The sequence below is a fragment of the Eumetopias jubatus genome, unplaced genomic scaffold (assembly GCF_037043125.1).
Source record: "Eumetopias jubatus isolate StellerSeaLion01/CBP00866 unplaced genomic scaffold, mEumJub1_p1.0 scaffold_12, whole genome shotgun sequence".
Taxonomy (NCBI): Eukaryota; Metazoa; Chordata; class Mammalia; order Carnivora; family Otariidae; genus Eumetopias; species Eumetopias jubatus.
This window is the reverse complement of record NW_028274818.1, coordinates 101,844,964-101,855,576: the sequence shown is the minus strand read 5'-3', so window position 1 is coordinate 101,855,576 and position 10,613 is coordinate 101,844,964. Positions and strand designations below refer to the sequence as shown.

Genomic DNA, 10,613 nt, shown 5'->3' with positions numbered 1-10,613 from the left:
AGCTTGGTGGCTCAAGACTGTTAGCCTGGCAGCTGCAGGGGAGGAAGCGCCGGGAGCAGGCAGGACGTCCCCCCACTGCTCAGCTGCCTCCTCGCCCGCCGCCCCTCCCTCCCCGCCCCCCCCCCCCCCGGTTGTATGTTCAAAGCCTTGTCCTGTGTTACTGTCTGATGCTCATGTCTATTGCTCTTTGAATCGAGTTTGGAGGAAGAATTGAATTGTATGAGTGGCGGCATGTTGGTAGTGCCGGACTTAACTGTTCCAAGTTTCTGGGGCCTCGCTAATTGAATGTGGGAAGTAGCACCACTTTATGGCTACGCGTGCTGACTCCTGGATTTGCAAATGGTGTTTTGACTTTAAGGGCTGGCAGCCCAAGAGGATGGGGCCGAGGGGAAGCAAAGACCTCTTCCCTCCACTGTTCCTCCCCGCCACCCCCCCCCCGTGGGCTAGATCCGCCCCAGGAGGTGGTAGAAAACCAAAATTAGTGAACCACACTTCAGAGTTCTTCAGGTTCCTCCCCCCGCCCCGTTCCCAGATCACCTACCCCGGGCCCGAGAGCCTTGCTGCCATGCCCATCCTCTTTGGGAGAAGTATGAATGCGTGTGTCTAAATTAAAAGAAAAAAATATTTAAACATTTTTTAACAAAATAAAAATTTATTTTTGTATTTAAGCTAAATTGCCTTTTAAATTCCTTCAAGCTTGGTTCACTGAGGTGGTTAAGTATAAATGCTGTTGACTAGGAATTAGCTGTATAGGTAAGTTATGCCCGTGAGAGGCTCAGATGCTGTCCTCGGCAGCTCTCCTGAGGGGCCGGGGCTCCTTCAGGACACACGATGTAAAGTGTAACTCTTATTTTATAAATAATGTGACGTAGACGTAAGTAGCTCCCCCCCTCACCCGTGACTGAGGTTGAGTGCTATGGCAGGCGACGGTCATGGCCGGCCCCGGCCCAGCCCCGGGAAGAGCGGGCCCGCCTTCCCTGCGTGTGGAGCTGAGGGAGAGGCCTGCACCTCCTGTCCCACGTCCGTTAGGATGCGGGGGGCGGGGGGGGGGGGGCGCACGGGGCCAGAAAGCAAGCTTCCACAGATACCTGAGGGAGGGTACGTCCCTCTTGGCCGCAGTGCTCTGAGCTAGTTTACCTCGGTTCCACAGGCAGGACGGTTGGTCCGGGAGCCCCCGGAAGAGGGTGTCCTGGTGCAGCCCGAGTGTGTGGGGGGTGTACACGGGTGTGCGTGTGTGTGTGTGTGTGTGTGCGCGCGTACACGGACGTGCACTGGACAGGAACGGGAGGCTGGGACTTTCCATGACAAAGAGTTAATTCCTGTGAGTCTAGTTGGAATTTTTAGTATGAATGTGAAATTTTTCTCCTTGCTTATGTCATTTAGAATAAAAAACAACTGTGACCTATCGTATTCCGTGGCTCGCCTTTTATTTCTGTGGGCAGACCTCTCAGCAGGAACACGGCCCGGGGAAGGGACCCACAGGAGGAGGAAATCCACTCTCTTCCCCCCCGCCGGGGATTCGGGGTTACCGCTTTCCTCTCTAAAGCGATAAAAAGAAAAGAACCTTTCAAAAACCTGCTGGCTGAGCTGCGGGGAGGCCCGGGCCCCTCCTCCCCGCCTGAGGAGAAGCCGCGCGGACCTGCGCGCCAGGAGCCATGGCCGGGCGCCGTCTCTCCTTCCTCCGCGGCGCTGCGCTGGGTGTGGGTTCGGGCGCCGCCGCTCCAGCCCGCGGGACTGAGCTAGAAGGCAAGCACCCAAGTTAGGTGCAGCCCGGCCCTCCAGCGCCTTCCATGCAGCCCCCGTGCCCGCCCCCTCACTCACCTTGGCACCTCTACCCTTTCCAGAACGGCAACAAAGAAGCCACCAGTGAGCGTGGTCTCGGGGGAAGCCCGGAGGCAGTGTGCAGCCCCGGGGAAAGTGCCGAGGCCTCGGTGGGGCCAGGAGGGTAGGACGGGAGCTAGCCTGTGGAGAAGAGCAGAGTTCTGGGTAAAAAGACAGCAGCCGCCTCCTTCCCCAGGACCCCGGCGGGGACCTCCTCACCCCCCGCCCCACTACCTGAAGGTCCCTGGGTTCTGCTGCAGGGCGTCGTGCACCACATCTTCATTCTCCTCCTGGCAGAGGGAGCACGTGGAGTAGACCAGACGCTGCAGGGAGGGGAAGGTGAGCGCGTGGCGCAGTGCTCGCCGCTGGAACCCAGCCAGGGCCTGCAGGCGTGCCTTGCTCGGGGTGCCTGCCCCGGGCTCCTCCAGCTGTCTGGCTGGCATTCCTAGGGACAGAGCGTGTCAGCTGCAGACGGCCTCGCTTTGCACAGAGATGCCCTGCTTCGCAGGTGAGAACATTTGCCTGGGGTCACCAGAGGAGGAGGGTCCGAGCTAAACCTGAGGCCAACGCGGACCCTGGAGCTGCACATCCCTCAAGACACACACTGTCCCCATCTCACCTGAGCCGCTACAAGAAGGATCCAGTAAGATGTACTGGACCTGACGGTAGCGCTGGTCAGAGGGTGAGACCGCCAGGAAGTCTTCCTCCGCCAGCTCGCAGCACGAGACCCCAGCCCGGGCCAGCAGGGTAGCCATGGATGCCAGGCGCCCGGCATCCAGGTCAAAGGCAAAGATCTTCCTGGGGGACAGGAGAGAGCTGAGGCGCATCGCCGGGCACCTAAGGGCCCACAGATCTGACAGGCAGGAACACATCCATTCGGGACACAGGAAAGAAGGGACAGCGTCCAGTTGGAGGGACCTGACCCCGGGGCTTCAGATCTCGCACCGGCCGCCCACTGGGCAGCTGAGCGTAGGGCTCCAGCACCAACCGCTCTAGGTCCAGATGGAATTCCTCTGGGCCTCCGTGCCCGGCTGGAATACAGAGTGCCCGACCTCCAAGGACGTGACCGGGCCCCGGGCCCCCCTCCCCTCCCCCGCCCCCCGGGCTGACCGTGCCACTCACCCCTGGTTCTTGAGGAGAGCAGCCAAGTGACTGGTCTTGTTGCCGGGGGCGGCACAGGCGTCGATGACGTGGGCGCCCGGGGGCGGGGCCAGCAGCGCGGCGGGGAGGCAGCTGGCCTGGCGGGCAGAGCGCAGCGCTGGGGCACCGGGACCCTCCCCCCAGCCCACGCATGCGTGCCCCCCCCTCCCCGTCCCGCCCACCTGCCACACCTTGTCCTGTAGGATGAGGTGACCGGCCCGGTACAGTGGGTGGTCGTGCAGATCCGTCTGGGCCGGAAACACCAGCAGCTCTGGCAACAAGGGATCCAGAAGGAAGCACCTGCCTCGGAGGGCCCTCGCGTCCTCGAGGCTGCCAGGGAACAAGAAGCACTGACCATGCTGGGAGTTCCTGCAGGCCGAGCGCCAGGCTGGGCCTGTTCCCTGTGACCCACGTGCCTCGCGCCGCTACGGAGAAAGGGAGAGGCGGCAGGTGAGGGAACGAATGGGCGCTCAGGCCAGCCCTGGGCGGGGGTTCCACCTCCGCCGTTTTCCGGGGGCGGCAAGCGCCTTCGTCTCACCCCCTCGCGCTTCTGGGGTACGGTTGCCGTGAGGACGGAGTTACTACATACAAGACACTTAGAAAAGCAGCCGGCACAAGTGAGGCACTCCAGAAATGCCAGTCAGTACTCGAAAGCACAGGCGGGGGGAGGGGGGGCACCGGCGTGAGGGGCGGGGGTGGAAGGCGCACTCACCGAACTCGGGGAAGGAGCACGCGGCACGGCACCTGCCCCACGCCAAGCGGGCCCGAAAGCTACCCGGGGGCAGAGCCGAGGCCACGCCCGAGCAGCCATCCCCCCCCCCCCCCCCCCCCCCCCGCACCACCCTGGCCTCCACGGGCAGGAGGGGAAAGGGAGGGAGCAGAGGCGACTTCCCAGAGCTGTCAAACCCCGAGGAGGTGCAGGGGTGCACGGGAGCACCGCGGCCCGGGAAGGAGGGGGCACAGCCCAGGGGCCAGCCCAGGAAGGGTCTTCGGCTGAGAGAATTTTCTGCGGCCAAACCACAGTTGAAGTCTGGAAGTGGGGAGACCAGTTCAGGAGGTTCTTTGGCCCATGAGGACAGAAAATGACAGGCAGGGTCTGGGAGGACAGAAAGGTACAGCGGGCAGGGTGGGCGTGGCAGGGGGACACGACTCGGCCGCCAGCCTGGCCGCCACCTGTTCGCTGACGACGGGGAACGCTGGGGCGCACAGTGCAGGGACGCGGGACGCTTCCACACCCGCAAGCCAACCGTAGCCTGCCCCACATTCACAAAACGGAGGACAAGGGTCCTGCTCGCCTCATCTGACAAGACTCAGCACCCATTCATGGTAAAAGCTCACCAGAGCGGGTGTCGAGGGCACACACCTCACCATAACACAGGCCACATGGGAAAAGCCCACAGCTAACATACTTGCGGGTGAAAAGCTAAAAGCCCTTCATCCAGGATCAAGAGTAAGACAAGGAAGCCCCCCCCCCGCCCGTTTTATTCAACAGAACCTAGCCAGCACATCAGGCAAGATAAATAAGAGGCACCCAAGTTGGAAAAGAAAAAGTAAAACTATTTGCAGATGACACATACAGCAAACCCTAAAAATTCCAACCAAAAAACCGTTAGAACTTTCAAGCGGATTCAGTAAAGCAGTAGGATACAAAATCCACATACGAAAATCTGTTGTTTCTTATACACAGATTGAACAAACTATTGGGGGAGGTCACGGAGGTGACGTGGCCACCCGCCAGGGGCAGGACCCGGACAGTCCGGTTCCTCACCCCCGCCCCTGGGACGTGCATCCCGCTTGCCTTCCCCACTCCCCGAGGCCGCCCAAGGACACAGCCTTGAGAGAGCGATAGGGTGTAGAGACCACCTGGAAGGCAGGAGGCTGAACCCATGAAGGCCTCTATACAGACTCCGAAGATGCTGGCAGGTGGGCGTGGAGACGTCTTGCTTGCTGCCGCCCCCGACAAGCTTCCCAGGTAAGTCCCCTTGCTTACGAAGTCTGCGCCCTACCCGTCCAGAGCGGCCCTCCTCTTTCTTGGTCCCTCCCTACCCTCCGCATCGCGCGGGGCCGGTTCAGACCGCACCCGGGAAGCTCCCGAGATCGCACCCCAACCGTGGGAAAGCCAGCCTGGAGACCAAACACATGGTCCGCGGGGGAAGTCCCCAGTTGGCTAGTGACCACTGTGTCGCGCAGGGTGGCCCCTACATCAGATGCTGGGGGACCCCTGCGTGAGTACGGGGACACCCCGAAAGCACAGGCCACTTTAACAGGCTCGTCGGAGAAACTGCACGGATGACCCTGCGGCAGAGCAAATGGGGGGGGGGGTGGGCAAGGAGAGGGGAAGCAGAGGGCTTTGGACGGCTGGACGGCCGAAGCACCCCGCACTGGCAGACCCCTAATACAAGAGCAAGCAAGAGCAGCCCCCCGGTTCAGGCAACTCTCCTGACAAGGGGGTCTCCTCCCTCTGAGCTCGCGGACACGCTGCCAAGTTCCAGCTGAAGGCCGGGGGAAGCATCCCGCACGGCGATGGCTGCCCCGACCGCACCGGGGCCGGAGAAAAGGAGCCACATCCCCACACACCCTGCCGCCCTCCAGCAGGGGCCCTCCAGCAGGGGCTGCGTGGCGCGCTTACAGGAAGTGCAAGGTACTTAGGTCCTCATACTGGATTATTCTAGCCCGCAGGGAGGCTTGGCCCAATGAGGGGGAGCTTCCTGGGCATGCGGGACCTCAGGAATCTACAGAGAAGTCCAGCGAATTCTTAGGGAGTTGGGAACGAGACGGGCCACCTGCAACCTGGTCTCTGAAAGCCCTGATAGGGCCCCGTCATGGCAGGAAGGAAAGCCAGCTCCAGTCGGCCCCCAGCACGGAGTACGGGCTGCTCACAGGCACACTGAGCCCACTTGTGCAACACAGACATTCAGGGTGCTGTGGGAGAGACCCGGGACCAAGATGGAGCTCAAAAGGCCACCCCCAATCGACCGGAAAGGGTCTGGAGAATGGAACCTGGAAGCACATGGACTTGACCTCATTGCTGCGGGGGTCCCCAGCGGAACAGAGAGGTCAGCCTGTGGAAAGCCTTAAAACCTGAGCAACGATGCCCGTCAAGAAAGTCCCTTGATACTGCCAACTGGGCATCCTCCCCCTCCCCGAGAACGTGGGGTCTCTCTCTCCCCAGGACTAGGGAACACACCCGGTCTGGTATCCTACCAGGTCAAACTCTTAAGGGTGCATTCCACCTGAGGGCTAATCAAACCAGTGCTGAGGGCAAACGCCCCAACTGAGGAACCTGGGAGCCTGCCACCCCCTCAAAGAGTAACTGTCACACAATACGCGCCACACAGGGATAGAGGAGAAAACCTCCAAGAGCGACACCAAGGGGGCACCACACGCCCTGCCCTGGCACAAGCCTTGTACAGAAGTTCCCTTATTACTGAACCTGCCCCACGTCGGGATCTGGAGCGGCCTGCCTCTCTTCGTTCTCTCTCTGGCCCTGCCCTGTGCATATGGGGGCTGGTTTCAGATGATACCTGGAAGGCTCCTGAAGAGTTTGCAAACCAACATTATCAGAAAGAGAAATTAAGAAAATAATCCCATTTACACTTGTATCCAAAAAAAACCAAAACACTAGAAATGAATTCAACCAAGGAGATGAAAGACCTGTACTCTGCAACTGTAAGATATGAAAGAAACTGAAGATGACACACATGAAAAGACACTCCACGTTCATAGGTCAGCTAAAATGCCCATACTACCCAAAGTAGTCTACAGATCCAATGCAATCTCTAGCAAATTCCAGTGGAAATTTTACAGACACAGAACAATCCTAAAATTCGTATGGAACCACAAAGGACCCTGAGTAGCCAGACCAATCTTGAGAAAGCTAGAGATCTCACGCTCCCTGATTTCAAACTGTATTACAAAGCTACAGAAATCAAAATACTATTGGTACTGGCATAAAAGCAGACACGCAGATAAAACAAAACAGCCCAGAAATAAACCCATACTTATATGGTCGATTAATTTATGACAAAGGAGCCAAGAATACACAACGGGGAAAAAACAGTCTCTTCAATAATGGTTTTGGGAAAATGGAGGCCACGAGCAAAAGAATGAAACTGGACAAAGACATTTTTTCCAAAGACAGACAGATGGCCAACAGGTACACGAAAAGGAGCTGAACATCATGAGTCATCAGGGAAATGCATATCAGAACCACAATGGGCTCTCACCTCACACCTGTCAGAATGGCTATTACCAAAAAGATAAGAAACAACAAGTGTCGGTGAGGATGTGGGAAAAGGGAACCCTCTTGCACTGTTGGTGGGAGCGTAAACTGGTGCAGCCACTGTGGAAAACAGTATAGAGGTTCATCAAACAATTAAAACTAGAACTACCATATGATCCAGCAATTCCATTTCTAGGTATTTATCCAAGGAAAAGGAAAACACTAATTCAAAGAGATATCTGGACCTTGTTTACTGCAGATTTAGAATCACCAAGACATGAAACCACCTAAATGTCAACTGTTAGATGAATAAAGAAAACATGTAACTATATACAATATGTGTGTACATACAGAGGAATATTATTTACCCACAAAAAATAAAATATTGCCATTTGCAACCACATGGATGGACCTTGAAAATACTACGCTGAAATAGAGAAAGACAAATACTGTATGTTCTCACTCATATATGGACTCTCTTTAAAAAATAAAAAAACTCAAATACAGAGAACAGATTTGTAACTGTGGAAGGGGAACTGCAAAAGGGGTAAAGGTGGTCAAAAGGTACAAATTCCCAGTTTTAAGATACATAAGCCCCAGGGATCTAAGGCACAATATGTTGACTACAATAAATATCGTACTGCACATTTGAAAGAGGCTAAGAGATCTTAAAAGTTCTCATCACAAGAGGGGGCACCTGGGTGGCTGAGTTACTGAAGCGTCTAACTCTTGATACGGGCTCAAGTCATGATCTCAGGGTTGTGAGATCAAGCTGAGCCCTGCTTCGGACTCCACACAGGGTATGGAGCCTGCTTGAGATTCTCCCTCTCCCTCTGCCCCTCCCATCCCTAAAAAAAAGTTCTCATCACAAGAAAAAGCACTTTCTGTAATTCCGTGTGGTGATAAAGCATAACTGGACTTATTGTAGCCATTACTTTGCAACATACACGCATACCAAGTCATCACACCGTCTCCCTGAAACTAATCTTACATGTCAGTTATACCTCGGAAAAGAAAAACAAAACAAAAACGCCGCAAAATAATCTAGTAATGTGTGTTTAAGCACACTGTTCTGGAAGGATTTCTCCTAAGTCTTGAATTTTGAATAAACAGAATTTAACAATTAAAAAAGAAGAAGGTGCAAAGTTCAGAGAGAAGATGAATTTAGTCGGACACTTGCTGTGGCTGCAGTGCCTAAGGAACACTGAGATGAACCTAAGGGCGGGAATACAGAGAGAAATCTAGACTGGGAGACTCGAATCATCACGGGAGAAAGAGGAGTCAGAGCAAGGGAAATGGATACATTAGAAGAACTGAGAATGGAACTCCCAGGAGAATCAATGTTAAGGGATGGAGGAAGCCAGGCCTCCAAAGGAGAGGGAGAAACTGCTGGAAAAGTACGAGAAAACCAGAGCGCCGTCACCACCACCCCTCCTCTTCCCCCGGATCCCTGTTTCCCAGTGGCCCCAGGGACCTCCCCAGAGAGGAGGGGAGCAAGGCAGGGTTCTCAGCTCACCTGGAAGCCCGACCCTGATAGGAGAAACCTTGTCTCTTGAAGTAATCAACTGCATCATCAAGGCTGGTCTTGAGAGTGTTCACCCGCACAAATCGAGGCACCTGGGAGGCTAGGAATCAGCAGTGAGTGGGCAGGATCGAGGCCCTCTCCTCTGAGGGCCTGACAGCTACCCTCCTCCCAACAACTCCTTCCAGCTCACCTGTGCCAGGCCTGGATCCCACTTGCAACAGGTCCTCGTTGCGGCTCACACGGCGCTGAACCTTGAGCCGGGCCAACTCAGCCTTCAGCCTTGCCTGGTGCCGGTCCAACAAAGGTTTCCATCGGCCCCCGCCCCCTCTGAAGCCTTTCCCCAGCAACAACTCATACACTAGCACCTAGGGATGGGGAAAGAACGAGAAAAAACCCTAAGGATAGCGTTGGAACTGGAGGCGCAAACCAAACCGCTTATCGAGGCAGTAACAGATAAAAGTGAGGTATTTTGCGCAAGACCACACGAAAGATTAACGGCAAACACGGGAGCTGAGCCCTGTGCCTTGCTTCCCTGCCCCGAACCGTCTCCCCAGGGCTGCTCACCAGCAGAGCCCCGGATCCTAACCCTCCTCCTTGTCAACACCACCCTTTTGTTTTAGCTAGAGTCCCCGCCGTGGCTACTTAGCAATTCTGTTCTTAATTTCCACACGAGGCTCAAAGGTACAGCACTTTCATCCGACCTCAAATAATGACCCGGCTAGAGACTGCTCATCCGCATTTCATAGAGGCGACTTGCTGAAGTCACGCCGTGGACGGTACGGCGCTGAGACCGGTCCGGAGAGGCTCACAGCCCCGCCCCGCCCCCTGGCCCCGCTACCTTGGCCAGGTGCGGCCGCAGCTTCTTCTCGGCGCGGAGGAGGCCGGCGCTGGCGATCACGGCGTCCAGCACGGCGGCGTAGCGCTGCGTCTCGCACACGAGCGCGTACAGCTGCTTCACGTTCTGCGCGCGGCCGAGAGAGCACCGGCTGAGGCGGGGGCCGGGCCCAGCTGGCCCCCCTCCGCGGCCCCCCTCTCTCCCCCGCCGGGCCCGAACCACGAACCCCCCGCTACCTGGAAGCTGCTGGCGTACACCAGCCCCTTGATGGAGCCCCGTCGGCTTTCCACGCCCGCCAGCACAGACGCCGCGGTCGCGTACAGCGCCATGCTTCGCTCCCACGCGCCTTTACGGCTCTGTCGCGAAACACGCCCGCCTCGGCACAGTTCTGTCCGCCCGCACTTCCGGGGCAAAGGGCACGGAGGTTCCGACCCGGAAACCCCAGTGCCCTTCCAGGGCTTCCGAGGCCTGTGTGAGGTGGAGTGCTGGGAGAGCGCTTTCCCCTCCTTTTCGTACCTCTTCCCTTTTTTTTCTTCCAATCTTTGCCAGAGAGGCAATAGGATTTTACTGTTTTGTTATAGAGCTTGAATATTTTTGTGTTTATGGGTCCTTTGCATTCTAACACGTTAATGTCTTTTGGTCACTCTTCTACCATCTCTTAGTGTCCTTTGTATGTTAACAATATATACCTCGTCTTAGGTATATTTTTCTACAATTTACTGTTGCTTTTTAATGTGGCTTATTGTTTTGGACTTTTTTTAAAATTATGGTTTCTGCCTTTGATGTCATACTTAGAAATGCCTTCTTCACATCTTTACAGTATAGCAGTCACTATGCCTTCATTTTTTCACACCTTTAACCATTTAGAATTCAGTTTGGCACATGATGTGAGGAAGAGTGCTTTGTTTCCAAATGGCTGGCTTTTTGTGCATTGTAATAATTCACTTATAGCAAAGTTTCCCCCGCTGACCTCCTTGTTCTCCACAAGGATTGTGTAGGATTTCCCTCTGTCCCCAGCATCCATGTGGTTACCGGTACACATTAAGTTGATTGAATAAATCTAGTACATG

The 10,613-nt window shown here is 55.9% G+C and overlaps 1 protein-coding gene across 3 annotated transcripts; it reads right to left on the bottom strand.

Annotated features, from left to right (window-relative positions):
• Nucleotides 1-1,410: 1,410 nt before the first annotated feature.
• Nucleotides 1,411-9,894, bottom strand: NSUN5 (NOP2/Sun RNA methyltransferase 5). Of its 3 annotated transcripts, XM_028110233.2 has the most exons (11): nucleotides 9,780-9,894; nucleotides 9,547-9,669; nucleotides 8,899-9,073; nucleotides 8,700-8,808; nucleotides 3,153-3,291; nucleotides 2,944-3,059; nucleotides 2,441-2,619; nucleotides 2,056-2,266; nucleotides 1,822-1,962; nucleotides 1,640-1,739; nucleotides 1,411-1,540 (listed from the first exon to the last, which is right to left on the bottom strand). In XM_028110233.2, the coding sequence occupies exons 1-11, from the start codon at nucleotides 9,870-9,872 to the stop codon at nucleotides 1,526-1,528; spliced, it is 1,401 nt and encodes a 466-aa protein (XP_027966034.1). In that variant the 5' UTR covers nucleotides 9,873-9,894; the 3' UTR covers nucleotides 1,411-1,525. The 3 variants fall into 3 exon arrangements, with proteins under 3 accessions (XP_027966034.1, XP_087872779.1, XP_027966035.1); XM_088016653.1 differs by lacking the exons at nucleotides 1,411-1,540; nucleotides 1,640-1,739 and having other exon boundaries at nucleotides 1,818-1,962; XM_028110234.2 differs by lacking the exons at nucleotides 1,411-1,540; nucleotides 1,640-1,739 and having other exon boundaries at nucleotides 1,878-1,962; nucleotides 2,441-2,615.
• Nucleotides 9,895-10,613: the final 719 nt, after the last annotated feature.

What these genes read in the sequence shown, in the direction of transcription:
- NSUN5 (XM_028110233.2), bottom strand. Translation starts at nt 9,872, where the DNA reads ATGGCGCTGTACGCGACCGCGGCGTCTGTGCTGGCGGGCGTGGAAAGC. An exon ending in GGGATCCAGGCCTGGCACAG is followed by an intron (nt 8,809 to 8,898) that starts GTGAGCTGGAAG and finishes GCTGATTCCTAG; the next exon opens with CCTCCCAGGTGCCTCGATTT. An exon ending in TATCAGGGTCGGGCTTCCAG is followed by an intron (nt 3,292 to 8,699) that starts GTGAGCTGAGAA and finishes GTTCCCTGGCAG; the next exon opens with CCTCGAGGACGCGAGGGCCC.